The sequence below is a fragment of the Ctenopharyngodon idella genome, chromosome 10 (assembly GCF_019924925.1).
Source record: "Ctenopharyngodon idella isolate HZGC_01 chromosome 10, HZGC01, whole genome shotgun sequence".
Classification (NCBI taxonomy): domain Eukaryota; kingdom Metazoa; phylum Chordata; class Actinopteri; order Cypriniformes; family Xenocyprididae; genus Ctenopharyngodon; species Ctenopharyngodon idella.
The window spans coordinates 30,048,141-30,066,980 of record NC_067229.1 but is presented as its reverse complement, the minus strand read 5'-3'; the positions used below and the strand labels follow the sequence as shown (position 1 = coordinate 30,066,980).

General features: G+C 37.0%; 1 protein-coding gene and 1 long non-coding RNA gene across 2 annotated transcripts; both read left to right on the top strand.

Annotated features, from left to right (window-relative positions):
• The first annotated feature begins 4,407 nt into the window (after positions 1-4,407).
• aplnrb (apelin receptor b) lies at positions 4,408-6,550 on the top strand. Its single transcript, XM_051909621.1, has one exon. It carries the CDS (start codon positions 4,517-4,519, stop codon positions 5,588-5,590), a length of 1,074 nt encoding a protein of 357 aa, XP_051765581.1. The 5' UTR covers positions 4,408-4,516; the 3' UTR covers positions 5,591-6,550.
• A 4,470-nt stretch (positions 6,551-11,020) lies between these two features.
• On the top strand, positions 11,021-13,835 carry LOC127520914 (uncharacterized). The gene is made up of 5 exons (XR_007932228.1): positions 11,021-11,270; positions 12,099-12,371; positions 12,545-12,690; positions 12,847-12,944; positions 13,066-13,835. It is a non-coding gene; the product is annotated as an uncharacterized LOC127520914 (long non-coding RNA).
• Positions 13,836-18,840: the final 5,005 nt, after the last annotated feature.

Below are 18,840 nucleotides of genomic sequence, written 5' to 3'. Positions count from 1 at the left end.
AAGAGGAAAAGATTACGCATTTACAAATGCCTCTATACAGTATCACTCAACTTTTAATATTTAGAATCAACAGCCAAATCAATTAAGCTCTTTTCTAAGCTCCTCATTGTTCTTTCACTTTAGCTTGTGTGTGATGCCGGAGATGCTGTTCAGAGCATATCAGCACCTGAGAGACGCAGCTGTCATGTGACACAGGGGGTCACACTCACACATCAAACAGACTGAGAACCTCCTCACACTCGGCTTATCATGCCAGTCATATGGTGAATGAGACAGACACAAACTTTCACATTTATCAAACAACACTCTTAAAAATAAAGCTTTTTTTATTGGCATATAATTCAGCGAAGAACCTCCATGGAGCCTTTCCATTCCACAAAAGGTTCCTTATAGCAGAAAAAGGTTCATTAGATTATTAAAATGTTCTTCACACTAAGAAAAAGTAGTTCTTTTAAGAAATGTTCTTTGGGGAACTGAAAATAGTTCTTCTATTGCACCGCTACGAAATACCCTTTTGGACCTTTATTTTTAAGAGTGTAAAAGCACTTTGCTAATTCCATCCCAGGAAGGAGGTTTAAAAGTGTTTTTGGATATCCAGAAAGTTATGGTGCCCTTTTACCTCTTTTTATTTATTATTTGTTTGTTAAAGGTTAATATGGACGACAAGACTATCTGTCTGTCTGTCTGTCTATCTATCATTTGTTTTTTTGTATAACATTTGAATCTTTAAAATATGACTTAATATCATTGTTTTTTTTTTTTTTACAATGACATTAAGTCAGAGTTACAAGAGTTAAATTCAGACTTCTTGTACTAAATTCAATATTATGATCAAGTCTTTCTTATTATAAATATATTACTGTTATCATGTTTCTTTTACCAGAAAATGACAGTATAGTCATGTAAGTAGTAAAGTGTTAAGTTTTCTTTGTTTATTAAACCAAATAAAGTATAATAAAAAAAACTACCAAATGACTTGTTTACCAATAAGTATGCATTTTGACTTAAATAAAAGCAATTGAATGAGAAAATAAAATGACGCCATGTTAACATGTGCAGTTTGCTGCAAACTCTGCCCAAATATACTTCTTTCCCTATCATTCATTCATTCATTCATTTAAATAAATACATTTATTTCAAGGGAAGACTATCCTATGATTGCTGATGGTCGACAACTGCTGTTTCGTTAAGTTTTAATTTGGTTGAAAAGTAAATAAGCACAATTGTTCTCCTCTGTCAGGAGGTCTATGTGTTTTCTCAGTTGTTTAAAACATATACTTACACTCCTAAATCCCTTGTGGCCCTCACACAGATGCAGCCTTGTACACATTTGGTCTTATTAAGCAGTTCATTTGCAGTGCACATTTAGTCGGTTAACTTCTGAAAAACCAAGTCAGTTATTATCCATGGCCAAGGTCGGACACAACGGATCAAAGAGGCTGTTCTGAATCCAGCTGCTCGGAGAGCTCTGTCACTCGGACTCTCTCCCTGTGTGTGTGTGTGTGTGTGTGTGTGTGTGTGTATGTGTGTGTGTGTGTGTGTGTGGTCTAATACTGTGCTTGCAGTTCATTCCATGTATGGTGTGTGCATGCAAATACCACATCAAACTCTGTCATGTGTGAAGACCACAGATCTTAATAGCAGATTTGGTCCCATCATTTAACATTTAAACAACACTGCACCATTTAGAAACGGATATAAGATACTTTATTTTGGATAGAGTACACTTGAGACCTACGGAAATAAATTTAATTGCTGAGGAATAAACAGTTTGGCAGTTGTTGGACCCCCAATTGCTTTTGTCAGGCATTTGCATATCTGTCTGTACCATTTGTCCCATTATCATATCTATCCTGTTAAAATCAAGTGGAGATAAGTCCAGTGCCACCTGTGATGTGTGTATTTGGAGGGGGAGCGCATGATCTGTGATTTAGCTTTAGATAACACAGTTCTAGTTTTTTAGCCATGCTCATTTCAATGAAGAATATATAAAAATAAACTGTAGGGAGATTCTGTCATGGGGCATGTTTAAATCTCCATTTAATTGCTGCTCAGACCTACCGAAAAGAGCTTGTGCTCTGTTCAGGATGTTTAGAGGGACTTTTAGAGATTCAAATAGCCAGAAAACTCAAACTAAAGCACATATTGAGCCATTTTAATGATGTCACAACACTTGAACTTACAAACACTGCTGCCTTCCGTCCTGGGCCTGGCCAGTGCACGTGCGTGCGTGTGTGTGTGTGTGTGTGTGTGTGTGTGTGTGTAGGATGGGGTCAGGGAGGATAGTTGTGTCTGAGCGGGTCAGGGCCTCGGCGCCACTGACGCCTCATCGCTGAGAGACGAGGAAGGGTGCCGAGTGAAACCTCCCGTCTGCTACTTCACTCTGAGACAGTAATACTGCTGAGCCAAATGCTCTGGCTGATATGTGCCATTTACAGTGGGATTTACTCTGTGAAATAAACCTCACCTCTCTGCTGTTGTCTTTGTAATTTACAGGATTTTAAGCTAATGTCCTAGTAGACCCATCCCACTCTTGACTATAAACTTAAATCATTCTTTTTTCCTTGCAGTATCTTTTTAAAACCCTGTTTATATTTCATTAAATACTTGTGCAACACTGAATACTAAATTGCATTCAGACACGAAGTGGGTGGGATGCTATTTTAAATTCTGTAGCAATTATCTGACTTATTTTCTGGAACTCTTTTACAGTTGCTTGAGAATGTTAAGTATGTTAAGTACAAATAAGTATGCATTATGATTAAAATAAAAACAATTGGATAAGAAATAAAATAAAATTACACCATGTTACAGTAACATGCAGTTTGTTGCAGACTCTGCCCAAGTAATACTTTCCCAACCTTTCTTTCTTTCTTTCTTTCTTTCTTTCTTTTCCAGCATAACAGACTGTAGATAGATAGATAGATAGATAGATAGATAGATAGATAGATAGATAGATAGATAGATAAATTTTCAAAAAAGGAGAGAGGTGATCATTTATATATATGGTGATCATATATATATATATATATATATATATATATATATATATATATATATATAGTATATACTATATACAGTTGGTGACAAAGTATATAGATAGATAGATTTCTTTGTGTACTTACTTGTGAATGTATTTATTTTAAGACAAATTACATAACTTTTAAATCTTTAAAAATATACAATGAACTTAAACTATATTTGAAGACTTTATTTAAGGTATCAAATAATTATGAGGTATTTATTTATTTATTGTTTGCCAGTTATTTTCATTATTGTGTGTATTACATCTACATTCGCTTATTAGGCTATTTTATTATTTGACACTCTGTTAATGTATTATTTCTTTAATGTTTCTTTATTTTATTTTTTTTTTTATTTTTTTTTTTTTTTACTTTTTTGGCACTGGGGCGTGGCATATTGCTGCTAGGTCAACATCTGATGTTGTTTTTATTAATACATTTATTACTTTTACATTAGCCTGTTATTTGATTACAATTATTATAAATGTTACTTATGGGTGAAATCGGAGGACTGTAAGACAAATGAAAACGAGAAAACGCGGAGGTTGAGCATTTCATCCTAAAATAAGTTATACGGCGTTAGTTTCAGACTGAAAACGGCGTTAAGAACTGAATAGTCGTATGCACAAATAGGTTTTATATGCATTATTGATGCTGCACTATATGTTCTCGGATTAACTCGGACATATGTGATCTTGCTCGGGCAAGTCCGTGGATGCAGCATGTCAAACGCATTGGAATGGAAATTAGAGCCCTCGAATCGTCCAACTAATAGACTGTTGTTCACACATTCACATCCGTCCATTAAAATATCAATTAATCCGTACAGGGCAAAAACACAGGTCCTGACATGTCACGACGGATAGAGAAGTTTCGTGTTTAATTTTAAAACTAGTGAAACTCGTGAAAATGTCGATAAAAACGCGAAAAAACGCCTATATCATCGCAGTAGTAGGATATATATATATATATATATATATATATATATATATACATATATATATATAGTTTATTCGCGATAATTTTTTTTCTTTATTTAAAAAAAAAACAAAAACAAAAAAAAAAACACACACACACAAAAAAACACTGCAAAGCAAAGCTCTATCAAGTTAAATCTCTTTTGCAGCATTATTTATGGTAGTGATGTACGACTATTTGTGATGTCCGTCTTGAATGTACGTGCTGTTTCTCAGTAGTTCCGCCTGTAAATATTTTTATTTACTTGTTATTTTTACATTTCGTTCACTAATCCTGTGGGTTTTCCTGTGGAGGAGCAGCGGAGGCTGCAGTGCGGGGGTAAAGGGAGGGGTCACTGGGGTAGAGGGGAGGGGTCAGGGGTGAGGGGAGGGGAGTGTGAGATCCTGAGGGTTTAAAAGCCACTGTTTGTCCAGCTGAAAGTACATTCTGACCTGAACACATCACAAGCAACTTCTCTGTGATTATTTAGATCTCTTGTCAACTGATACTTTAAACACTTAAAGATTTTTGGAGGAATGAATGCCATGGACAACATGACTGCTGACTACAGCGATTACTACGACGAGACAGTAAACAACACAATGTGTGACTTTGATGAGTGGGAACCATCATATTCACTGATTCCTCTGCTCTACATGCTCATCTTCATCCTGGGCCTCACTGGCAATGGTGTGGTCATCTTCACTGTGTGGCGGGCCCAGTCCAAGCGGAGAGCTGCGGACGTCTACATTGGAAACCTGGCTATTGCTGACCTGACCTTTGTGGTGACTCTGCCTTTGTGGGCCGTCTACACTGCCCTGGGATACCACTGGCCTTTCGGCGTGGCTCTCTGCAAGATCAGCAGCTACGTGGTGTTGCTCAACATGTACGCCAGTGTCTTCTGCCTCACCTGCCTGAGCTTGGACCGCTACATGGCCATCGTGCACTCCCTCACCAGCACACAGCTGCGGACCAGAGGGCACATGCGGGCCTCGCTGGCCACCATCTGGTTTCTCTCAGGTGTGCTGGCTGCACCCACCCTGCTGTTCCGCACAACAGTGCATGACGTCGAGGCCAACCGCACCTCCTGCGCCATGGACTTCAGCACGGTGAGCAAAAAGGGCCAGGAGGGCTTTTGGATTGCAGGCCTCAGCATCTCCTCCACGGCTCTTGGCTTCCTGATCCCCCTTCTAGCCATGATGGTGTGCTATGGATTCATCGGCTGCACCGTCACACGTCATTTCAACAGCCTGCGCAAGGAGGACCAGCGCAAGCGGCGTCTGCTGAAGATCATTACCACATTGATAGTGGTGTTTGCTGCATGCTGGATGCCCTTCCACATTGTGAAGACCATGGACGCCCTCTCCTACCTGAACCTAGCACCTGACTCCTGCACCTTCCTGAACCTCCTGTTGTTGGCCCATCCCTACGCAACCTGCCTGGCGTACGTCAACAGCTGCCTCAACCCACTCCTCTACGCCTTCTTTGACCTCCGCTTCCGCTCTCAGTGCCTCTGCCTCCTCAACCTGAAGAAAGTCCTTCACGCCAGCCCCGCCAGCTCCCTTTCTTCACAGAAGACTGAGGCCCAGTCGCTGGCTACTAAGGTGTGAGGAGGTGGGTGAAAGTGTGACACAGAATTGAGGTAAAAAGTCAGCAACTTCCCTCAAACTGTTAAATCATTCACAAGAACTCAAAGGTAACTCTGTTTGTTGGGGACAAGAAGACTTTCCTTTTGTATCTGACTGTGGGAACTTGAGGAACCAGCTTATCCTGTCTCGGCACTACACGTTGGTACTCTGTGAAATATAAAGGAGAACGTTCTGGTTCTGAAGAACTTGATGCAGTCTGTTTGTCCTGGTGTCTCTGAGACCACAAGCAGCTTCTGAAAAGCAGACCCCCTTCCGACAGCTGCACTCCAGACGTGCGGGACAGAGTTGAATGTACATTGAGGAGAACGAGCGAGGGCTTTTCTGCTTCCTTCTGCCTCTCTTGCAGCCCCAGAGTTACGTCTGGAGATTGAGATTCATAGACTCTGCTGTTACTTTGGAGCTGCAGGGTGGTGGGTGGCCCGCAGAAGGGTTTGAGAGCAATTTATGAACTCTTTACTTTTGAAACTGTATTAGTGCATTTAACCATGCTCCTTACCGCCTTGTTTATTTTTTGTCCATTAAGCACTTGTTCATAAGGGGCAGAGATAAGAACCCTGGTGAAAAGTCTGTCTTATCTAAACTGTCAAGATAGGGGAGGGAGGGATGGGAACCTTATTTGAGAAGAAGTGTTGCAGCTTGATTAAAGACTTTCAAGGGGGGAGGTGGGTGTTTTGGGGGAGACGAAAACATGGAGGGGGGTGAACTCAGACAGACAGATGGCATTTGACAAATGTTGTCGGGGAAAAGGGACGGCCAATTAATAGGTGGCAGCTTCGACAGATGAGATACTGTGCGTGTGAGTGTGAGCTAATGAAATGTGTGCAAGTCAACTCTGATGAATTTTTTATTTTGACACAACCTTGTGGAAAACACTGCTGTATGATTCTTTTATGCAGTACTTAATAAAATGTGTATTATGAATTTCTTGTTTATGCCTCTTGTGTTGTCATCCGTTAAAGCTCTTGGATTCGACCGGAATGTCTGTAACATTCCCTCATGTGTGCTGTTTTCCTGTTAACGCTGGGCTGAGGGTAGCTGCTTTGTCTTTTATTGTCCTCAGTCAGTTCAAAATCAAAGCAAGTGACTGACAGGAAATGCATGTTTAAAGCTGATTTCCTTGTGTTTCTTGTTTTGTACTTGGCAGCCTCAAACTATGTCTATGTTGAGTACACAGATGCAACACTAAGGAGCTCTTTAAAAAAAGACCAAATATCATGACCTAAATATTAACCCTGAGATGTTAAGTACTACAAAGTTTCTAAATAATAATAATAAAAAAAAAAATTGTTATTTGAAAATACTCAAAACAAATAATTGAATCAACTGCACTAGTGTGTAATAAATACATAAATATATACTACTGTTTATATTTTACTTTGCTATATATATACAGTCAAACCAGAAATTATTCAGACATTTTTTATATATTTTTACTAGTGGGTGCAGGACACTATAATTCATTTATATAAGTGAGGATAGCAAAATAAAGTAAACTGTGACATATTATACCCAAAAATTCTTCATACAATGACAGTTTAACTCAGATCTCAGGTCATATATTTTATTACCATTTTTTAAACTATATTGAATAAACTGTATTAATGAATGAAATGTTCAAGGTGTCTGAATAAATTTTGGTTTGACTGTATATATAAAACTGCTCTGCATATGGAGGGTCATCAGTCCCTAAACAGCCCTCTAATGATTAAGCTCCCTAATAAGCTTTGGTCAGGACATAATCATTGTCGGAGAGACTGTGCTAATCTGAGATAATTAGTGGCACTGATGTCTTTATCATGAACTAATATTTGTCCTTCATAATAAAGTGTGTGGTTATTACTGTGTGCATCATGATACAAATGAAAAGCATTTAAAGTTGATGAAACCACAAATGAGCTTAAAACTTTATTTGCTTGTAGATTTACCACAACATGTGAGTGTGTAACTGCTAGAAGTGAAAAAATAAAAAGGCATAAAAATAACATTACTACTTGTTAACACATTTTACCATTTGTGTAGCATTCCTCACTTTGGATAAAAGTATCTGAATGAATGAATATAAATGTACACTCTAAAAAACAGCTGTCAAACCCAAACCCAACCATTTTTAAATTAAATTTTTAAACCCAACGGTTGGGTTTGTCTGTAATTGCCCCAAACAACCCAGCATTTTTTAGAGTGTAAGTACAACCTGAATTCCGGAAATGTTGGGACGTTTTTTAAATTTGAATAAAATGATGCCATCTGCAGATGCCAACTAAAGCTCTATCATGCAAAAAGGAAGCCACATGTGAACATGGTCCAGAAGCACCGTTGTGTCCTGTGGGCCAAGGCTCATTTAAAATGGACTGTTTCAAAGTGGAAAAGTGTTCTATGGTCAGACGAGTCCAAATTTGACATTCTTGTTGGAAATCACGGACGCCGTGTCCTCCGGGCTAAAGAGGAGGGAGACCGTCCAGCGTGTTAGCAGCACTCAGTTCAAAAGCCAGCATCTCTGATGGTATGGGGGTGCATAAGTGCATAAGGTATGGGCAGCTTGCATGTTTTGGAAGGCACTATGAATGCTGAAAGGTATGTAAAGGTTTTAGAGCAACAAATGCTCACCTCCAGACGACGTCTATTTCAGGGAAGGCCTTGTGTATTTCAGCAGGACAATGCAAAACCACATACTGCAGCTATTACAACAGCATAGCTTCGTCGTAGAAGAGTCCTGGGTGCTGAATTGGCCTGCCTGCAGTCCAGATCTTTCACCTATAGAAAAAAATATGTCAAAGACGACCACGAACTCTTCAGGCCAGAATGGGATCAAATTTCAACACCAAAACTCCAGAAACTCGATGCCCAGACGTCTTCAAACTGTTTTGAAAAGAAGAGGGGATGCTACACCATGGTAAACATACCCCCGTCCCAACTATTTTGAGTCCTGTAGCAGGCATCAAATTTGAAATGAGCTCATTTTGTGCATAAAATTGTAAAATTTCTCAGTTTAAACATTTGTTGTGTTATCTATGTTCTATTGTGAATAAAATAGTGGCTCGTGTGATTTGAAAGTCTTTTAGTTTTCATTTTATTCAAATTTAAAAAACGTCCCAACATTTCCAGAATTTGGGTTGTAAACACTAACAGGCAGTTGATAAATGAGTGAATTATATCTAATCTGAAGATTATAGCATTATAGAATAGAATAGTGCACAGACTGAACATGCTACAGTACAGGGATTATGAGGCAGGCAAAACACATGTATTTTAAGCGGGAAACAAAAGAAGCAAGAGGGTGGGGCATTAAGATAGCGGAGGAAAACGTGAAAGAATAGAGGGTGTTTCTTTTATATAAATGGCCCTTAGAGACAGAAGAAGTTTTGTATGTGTGTGTATGTGTGAGTGCAGTTGCTAGCATGTGTGTGGGCTAGTGACCACCTTTGTGTTTATTTTGGTTTGTTTATTTGTTTTCTGTCAGGGATGTAAAGTGAAATATGAAGACAGGAAACAGATTTTTAGATGCCCAGTGAATTAAATATTTCCTATATTTTAATACATAAAACTGTGAGCTTGTATTTATGGATAAAGAAATGAATGTAGAAATGAAGAACAACACTATAACAGGGTGATGTAAAGTTAATCCATGTTTCTGGCGTCTGCTGCAAACATGTTCCATGTTTCTTTGCTAACAGCTGCAGTGTGTGGGCACAGATCAAATGTTGGGCTCGGTATTGCCCGCAGGTGTCAAATTATACCTTAGGTTTTCAAAGAAAATCTGGACGGTATTTCTAGGGACATTTTCAAAGATGTTGTAAAGATTTAGAACAGTAATTTAATCTCCCTGATAAATGTGAATTTCATGGTGTGAAGTTGCATATGTTAAATGAGTTGCTTCCTGTGCTTTAAAGTGAAACACTTATATGGTGGAAGTGGGAAAACTGACAGTGTAAAGTCAGACAAAGAGAGCATGAAATAAAAATCTTTTGTAACTCACTCCATTTATAAATGTGAATCTCTACATTTCCTGTACACATTTTTGTTGTCTAAACATGTTTTTTCTTTATCTTGACTTATCTTGACATTCTGCTTTTTTCAGTGACTTATGCTGATATAAAGGGTTAGTTCGCCCAAAAATTTAATTTCTCTCATTAATTACTCACCCTCATGTTGTTCGAAACCCGTAAGACCTTTGTTCACTTTCGGAACACAAATTAAGATATTTTTGATGAAATCCAAGGTTTTTTTTCTCACATAGACAGCAATATAATCACCACTTTCGAGGTCCAGAAAGGTACTAAAGACATGGTTAAAACAGTCAACGTGACTACAATGGTTCAACCTTAATGTTATGAAGTGAAGAGAATACTTTTTGTGCACAAAAACAAAACAAAAATAATGACTTTATTCAACAATTTCTTCTCTACCCTGTCAGACTCTTATGCAGTTGACGCAGTGAACGCAGTTCAGCGCTTCCGTGTTTACGTCCGAACTCTGGCTCAGTATTGGCTGGCTCCTGCGTCAGCATCACACGCATGCTATGTGAACAGGCATCGGCCAATACTGAGTTGGCGTTCTGATGTAGAATCTGGAAGCGCTGCAATGAAAATAGCGTAGGAGAATGACAGGGGAGAAACGAATTTTTTGAATAAAGTCGTTATTTTTGTTTTGCTTTTGCACACAAAAAGTATTCTCGTCGCTTCATAACATTAGGTTGATCCACTGTAGTCACGTTGACTATTTTAAGGATGTTTTTACTACTTTTCTGGACCTTGAATGTGGTAATTTTGTTGCTTTCTATTGAGGATAAAAAACCTCTCGGTTTGATTTTATCAAAAATGAACGAAGGACTTACGGGTTTGGAATGACATGAGGGTGAGTAATTAATGACAGAAATATAATTTTTTTGGGTGAACTAACCCTTTAAAGCTGATGTTGGTGATTTTTTGGATATTAAAATATTTTTCTACTATCCCTGCTTAATATAGCCTACTCTAAAGGAAGCCATTTGTGGAGTTCCAAAAACTGTGTAAATACTCTTTATTTGAGCATCCTGGCCGGCAACAGCAACACTGGCTCAACCAATAACATGGGTTTGGAGGCAGGGAAGTCTGTTTGCCAACATATGAAAGGGGGGATTGTTTGAGGAAACATGTTTGAAAACAATCATTTTTGCAAATCCATCTGGTGATGCTATGATGGTGCAGAAATCACATGCTTTAGCTTTACAGAAAATTATGAGATGATTGCCTAACTGCTTATGATCACACATGTTCTTTTTAAACTCAAGGTGTTAATAGGCCCAGTCCTTCCTGTCCTGGCACATTAAATGTCACAAGATTCACACATTGACCACTAACAGTTTCATTTTGAGTTTAGTTCAACTTCAGTTTTAAAAAGCAGGCTGTTGAAATGCAAAGCACTGCAGCCTAAACAGTCTGAAACTAGAACAGCCTACAGCATTAACACAGTGTTATGATGTATGACATTAAGACATCAGAGATGACTGAAGTTATATATGATAATGTGATGATGACTGAGACTGTGGAAATGGACAGAGGAGAAAGAGTGGAGATGATGGTGGATATCTATGACAGTGCAGATACTGTGAGATGTCATGATCTGAGGACAAACACAGAGAGACATCAGCCACTTCAACACACAGGTAACGGTCATTTATCTGATACACATTATAACAGACAGATAGAAGTATTGTAGTATCTCTTGCATTTTTCTCAATTGCTTTGGTTTATTTTTTTTAAACAGTCTTAACATTCTCTAAACTGTAATACAAAACATTCCAAGTCGATGGCGTAGCGGACGGGCATGCAGGGTTTGCCTGTTGACCGCGTGTTGTGAATTTGCACTACGCCACTGTATATACGGTACTTATTTTTTTTTTTGTAGTAATGTGTAACTTGTTAACAAAAAAATTCACATTTTCATTTCTTCTTTTGCACATTTTTTATATGTAAAATCATACATAGTAAACAGAAAATTGCCGCAAAATAACATACAGACAAATCTCTACATATATGTTTCCAAACTTGATTGTACCTATTTCATTCCTATGGCAGGTCATTTGTCAATTTAGCAGACATCACAAACATTGCATTTTTTTTTTTTTAGAAATGACACGTATGTCTGACATATTTTGGTAACCGAATGGCTCAAACGATGAAAGATGTTATGAAGAGTATGACAATTTTACTGAGAATCAACTCGTCAGTTGCCATGAGCCATGAGCATTAAGATATTGTGCAAATTATAAGCAATAGTACTTACTCTTTTGCACAAAAAACACTTGTTCCAAAACACGTGCAATTTGCTTAAATGAAAAAGAATTTTAAATGTGGTGTGAACAAGAAATTAATTCAGAGATCTGAATTTATTGTTTTGAGAGACCTCGTTTGAGAATTGAGACTGTAAGATTAAAGTCTAGACATAAGCAGAAGTGTGAAGGTTAATTTAAGTTTGTGTCTGTCATCCTCAGGAAGTTTTTCAATGAAGAACAGAAAGCACAAAGCAGTTGAAGTGTGTTTGTGTCTGCTGTGTGTTCTTCTGCTGACTGCTGTAATGGTGCTCTGTGTGTATTTCACCACCGAGAGAAACCAGTTACTAACCCACATCAATAACCTGACTGAGGAAAGAAAACAGATATTTACCAAATATGAGCAGATATTGAACCACAGCAATAATCTGACTGCAGAAAGCAAGCAGATAGAAAACAAGATTGATGAACTCCAACGTGGCCTTTATGAACAAGGTAATTTTGTTTTTATCCTCATTAAATCATTAAAAAATGATCTTTTTTTCTACCATTCCACTTCAATAAAAATAAGCATTCACTTAAACATCAAGTGTCTGTTCATAAATACTGCTTAAATAAATGTCAACATGGACAAAGCTAAACTAATATCTAAATTGGTGCATTAACAGATCAGCGTGCTGACAACTTTAAATGGATTTACTACAACTTCAGTTTTTATTATATTTCATCTGAGGAGAAGTCATGGAGTGACAGCAGACAATACTGTCAACAGAGAGGAGCAGATCTAGTGATCATAAACAGCCAAAAGGAACAAGTGAGTGAGAAAGAAAAAGATTTTGTGTTTGTTTGTGCACATTTACACATATGGGTTGGTCTGTTTTAACTAGTGAAAGAAAGGCGTATTACTGTTATTGTAATTATTATTATTATTACATATATTATACAATATATTACTGTTCTATCATAACAGGAGTTTTTGAAGAAGGTTGTTGATAATAATTCTTTTTGGATTGGTCTGAGAAGGACAAAGGGAGTGTGGAAATGGATTGATGGCACCACAATAAATGGGTAAGAGATCACTGAATTTAACTGATCATTAGCCAGAATTTCTCTACTGTGAGTATGATATCATACTCATAACTAACTGTGCTGAGTGGAAATCAAACTGTCTTCTTCATTGTTGTTTCAGGTACTGGAGTCCTCAGTACCAGTATCCATATAGTGTATATGACTGTGGTCTAATGACTCCATCAGGTTGGGAAGATTGGTCATGTAATGGTTATTCTGAAAAATGGATCTGCGAGAGAACAATTTTAAAATCACTCATTACATAAAATATATGTACATACAGTGAAATAAACCCATCATGTTTTTTGCTGCAGTGCGATCCAGTCAGACAAACTGTGATGGGAAAAAATGATTTTATTTATAACTAAAGAATAAAATTAATAATAAAACAACAAAACAATGAATGGATACATTAATTTGTAAGTAATAATCAGCTTTTAATAGTAAGTAACAAAGTAACAATAAACCAATCTGTAACAAAATATCTCTGAGTTAATATATATAATATATTGCCACAAGAGTAAAAGGAGCAAAAGGGCCCTTCTTGCTATAAGTGGGATGCAAGAGCAAGAGAGAGTAGCAAAGTAAGAACTTTGCAAACACATATACATATTATCTACACATATTCAGATCACATAAGGAAATTGTAAGACTATCATGTCAAAAATAACCTCTCTAATCGCCTCTGACCTCTTGGTACTACATAATACAAGAGTATATAAGCAGTTTTAAAGGGATAGTTCACCCAAAAATGAAAATTTGATGTTTATCTGCTTACCCCCAGGGCATCCAAGATGTAGGTGACTTTGTTTCTTCAGTAGAACACAAATGATGATTTTTAACTCCAACCGTTGTGGTCTGTCAGTCGTATAATGCTTGTCAATGGTAACTCCATCTATAAGAGTCAAAAAAATCATGCACAGACAAATCAAATTAAACCCTGCGGCTCGTGATGACACATTGATGTCCTAAGACATGAAACGATCGGTTTGTGCAAGAAACCGAACAGTATTTATATCATTTTTCACCTCTAAAACACCACTATGTCCAACTGCCTTGTGCATCCGGTTGGTGAGGTCTGAACGCGCTCTGACAACGGAAGTGATCTCTCGCACTCATTGAAGTATAAGCGCGAGACATCACTTCCGTCATCAGAATGTGCGTTCAGACCTCACCAACCAGATGCACAAGGCAGTTGGACATAGTGGTGTTTTAGAGGTGAAAAATGATATAAATACTGTTCGGTTTTTTGCACAAACCGATGATTTCGTGTCTTAGGACATCAATGTGTCATCACGAGCCGCAGGGTTTAATTTGGATTTGTCTGTGCATATTTTTTTTACTCTTATATGTGGAGTTCCCATTGACAAGCATTATACGACTGACAGACCGCAACGGTTGGAGTTAAAAATCATCATTTGTGTTCTACTGAAGAAACAAATTCACCTACATCTTGGATGCCCTGGGGGTAAGCAGATAAACATCAAATTTTCATTTTTGGGTGAGCTATCCCTTTAACACTCTTGAAGCAGAAACAGCCAAACAAGTTTATGCGACACATTCGATGTGAGAAAGGATACCATATTTTGCAGACAGACATAAGAAAGATCAAGAAAGATAGCATGTCTCAATTTTTGGAGAAGTGGCAACAAAATTTTGACATGCACATCTTCAGGGCAGAGGTGAACTAAAGGTCTGAATAGAATAGATGAATATATAAACTATGAGTATATGATATCACAAGATATAATGGATAAAAAGAATATTCATAAATGGATTGATACAAGAATAATATGTTTGAAAGAATTAATAATAGAAATAACCATAAAAGAATAATCATAATGATCATGAGCATATTTTTTCTTATACACCATTTTTAAAAAGCAGTGGTTCTGCTTTGTAATTCTAATGATATCACTGAACAGTTCAAGTTATTTTTAAATTAAATATCTTTATGTGATTCATAACCTTTTAAATATGCAGCTCATCTATATTACATATCTAAATTATAATAGAGATGAAGATAAATTGATCCACTCCATTAAAGTCTCTGGATATTGCTCATGAGAAAAGGTCTGGTGTCTCATCTTGAAGAGGGTCTTCAGCAGTTTTTCCTCCCTGCTGGTGATATCAAGAGCAATCAAAGCCAGCAGACAGACTGATGGTCCCTCATTCTCCCCTGTGACTAGTGATAGATGGATCACCGCGGATGTGTATTTGTCTTTCCTCATCAAAGCCTCAGATTCTTAACCACTGCAACTCAATTACAGAAGCTTTCATCTAGGCCTACTTCCTTTTCCACTAACAGTGAAATCAACAATATCAGGTAGTCAGATCCCAAATACTTACTTGATGCAAAGTGATGCCTAATGCGACAGATTTAGTAAATAAATACAACTAACAATATATAAAACTAGATCTAATGTGTTGTTTATCTATTAGATTCCATGTATTTGTGTAACAGATGCTACAGTTCAGCTAAAATTATGCATAGTGGATCAGCACAATAAAATACAGAGCAACGCTTTTTATGTCCTGTAATTTTATCTGTGCGTATCTTGTGCTGCAGAAATATAGGTGTGAGCAACACTATCAACTGATCTCTTGAGTAAACTAATGTTTCATTAACATAGCAAAGCACTAAGCTAATGGCCTCTTAAAAAGTGAAACAACAGACTTTAAAGGAGATGAGCCATTTAGTTCACAATACACTCTCTGACTAATAAACATCACAATATCACATTCCTACCCGTCCTGCCTCAGAAGCAAAAGCCAACAGAACACATTTAAAGGGTTAGTTCACCCAAAAATGAAAACCCTCATGTCGTTCCAAACCCGTAAGACCTTCATTCATACAAATTAAGATATTTTTCATAAAATCCGATGGCTCAGTGAAGCCTGCATTGCAACCCAATTAACACTTTCAATGCCCAGAAAGCTACTAAAGACGTATTTAAAACAGTTCATGTGACTACAGTGATTCAACCTTAATGTTATATGAAGCGACGAGAATACTTTTTGCGCGCAAAAGCAAAACAAAAATAACGACTTTATTCAAAAAATTTGTTTCTCCCCTGTCATTCTCCTACGCTATTTTCATTGCAGCGCTTCCAGATTCTACATCAGAACGCCAACTCAGTATTGGCCGATGCCTGTTCACATAGCATGCGTGTGATGCTGACGCAGGAGCCAGCCAATACTGAGCCAGAGTTCGGACGTAAACACGGAAGCGCTGAACTGCGTTCACTGCGTCAACTGCATAAGAGTCTGACAGGGTAGAGAAGAAATTGTTGAATAAGTTCGTTATTTTTGTTTTGTTTTTGTGCACAAAAGGTATTCTCTTCAAAATAAAAAATAACGACTTTATTCAACAATATCTAGTGATGGGCGATTTCAAAAACACTGCTTCATGAAGCTTCGAAGCTTTACGAATCTTTTGTTTTGAATCAGTGGTTCGGAGCGTGTATCAAACTGCCAAAGTCACATGATTTCAGTAAACGAGTCTTCGTTACATCATAAGTGTTTCGAAATTTCAATGGTTCACCACTGGGGGACGTTTTGGGGATATGAGGGGGAGGGAGGGAGAGTAATTAATGACAGAACTTTCATTTTTGGGTGAACTAACCCTTTAATGCAACACAATTAATCTGTAAATAACACCATGCATGTGCTGTCTGTCCACATTTATTCCCATAGTTGAAAAACATCTTTTGAATTCAGTTCTTGCTTTCTTCATTTAAGTTATATCAGCTAACCACTGGTGTACCTCAGGGCTCAGTGCTTGGCCCTCTTTTGACTGATTTTACACTTATGGCAGTGACACACGCATCTCTACCTGTCAGTCTAGTCTGATGTTCCTAGTACCTGGAAAAATCTCAACTTGCCTTTTGGACAGATTGACCTGAATGAAATAACACTCAGCACAGTCTAGTGAAGGTTAAACTGTTTGTCATAATCTAACAGCAACAACAATAACACCATCAAGGTCAAAAGTTGGGGTCAGTTAGATTTATTTTCTTTTTTGAAAGAAATTAATAAATTTTATTCAGCAAGAATATTAAATTTATCAAACAGTAAAGACATTTTTAATGTTACAAAATGTTTCTTTTACAAATAAATGCTGTTTTCAACTTTTTGTACATCCAAGAATCCAAAAAAAAAAAAAAAAAGTATCATGGTTCTCACAAAATATGAAGCAGCACAACTGTTTCAACATTGATAATAATAAGAAATGTTTCTTGAGCAACAAATCAGCATATTAGAATGATTTCTGAAGGATCATGTGACACTGAAGACTGGAGTAATGATGCTGAAAATTCAGCTTTGATCACAGGAATAAATTACATTTTAAAATATATGACAATGGAAAACAGTTATTTTAAAATTGTAATTGTTTCCTGTATTTTTTACTTTTGGTGAAGAGACTTTAAAAATCTTATCGGCCCAAACTTTCGAATTGTGGTGTACAATAATAAAATGGATAAAAAAACATTTTTTTGGATACTTGGTTTGATATGTTGTATACAATGCAATGACATTCATACATTTTAAGTGTTCAGATACTTTCTGGGCCCTCTGTACATCTCTGTACATCTCTCTTGTACTTATTGGACAACTTTGTAAATTTGTATTGTAGCATTTCAAATATAGCACTTCTTGTTTGTGCAGTAGAATTCCTAATTAGAAGTCCCTTTGATTAAAAGCCTCTGCTAAATGTATAAACTTGTAAATGTAAATGTTCCTAATGGCCACAAACTGTAACCACACCTATGCAAACTGCCACACCCTTACGATTGCTTGCAATGAATATGCATTAGAACACAGTTTGGACCATGCTTAAGTATTCATATGGGCTGTTGATATTGAAGCTTGGTCAATGAGGCTTTGTTTTGATTGCAGCCATTTTGTCACCACCCAGGGCTGCGTTTCCCAAAAGCATTGTAATAATTGATCATGAACATTTGCCACCAATGGTCTCTACAATCAACTTAGGCTTACGATGCTTTTGGGAAACGCACACCAGGTCAGTCGTGAACATAAAAGTTCAACACCAAGACAGTGAGGCTTATTTGTGAACCTGGACCACAAAACTAGTCATAAGGGCCAATTTTTTGAAATTGAGATTTATACATCATCTGAAAGCTGAATAAATAAGCTTTCCATTGATGTATGGTCTGTTAGGATACGGAAGCCCGTTTCCGCCACTAAATAAAAAAATAAAAACTTTTTATCTCGCAATTGCGAGATAAAAAGTCAGAATTCTAAGATAAAAAGTCGCAATTACTGTTTTTAATTTTTCATTTAGTGGTGGAAACAGGCTTCCATAGTTAGGACAATATTTGGCCTAGATACAACTATTTTAAAAAATCTGAAATCTGAGGGTGCAAAAAATAAATAAATAAATAAAATCAAAATTTTGAGAAAATCACCTTTAAAGTTGTCCAAATAAAGTCCTTAGCATTGCATATCTACTCACAAAAATAAATTTTTGATATATTTATGGTAGGAAATTTACAAAATATCTTCATGAAACATGATCTTTACTTAATATCCTAATGATTTTGGCATAAAAGAAAAATCGATAATTTTGACCGATACAACGTATTGTTGGCTATTGCTACAAATATACCCATGCGCCTTATGACTAGTTTTGTGGTCCAGGGTCACATTTCATTACACAATGGTATAAAAGCGAACAATGCAGTATTTTATAATAATGAAACCCATAGAAACCTCCGCCTTTAAGGTGTGGTCACATTAGTGAAATTTCAGCTAAATTTTGTTTGCAAAAATAAGTCCATTGTACATTGTCAACAGTGTAGTGATGTATAAAGCACAGCTCAGAAAAGACAAAAGTCACTTTCAAACCAAGCAGCTTTCTGTTTAACAGTGATTT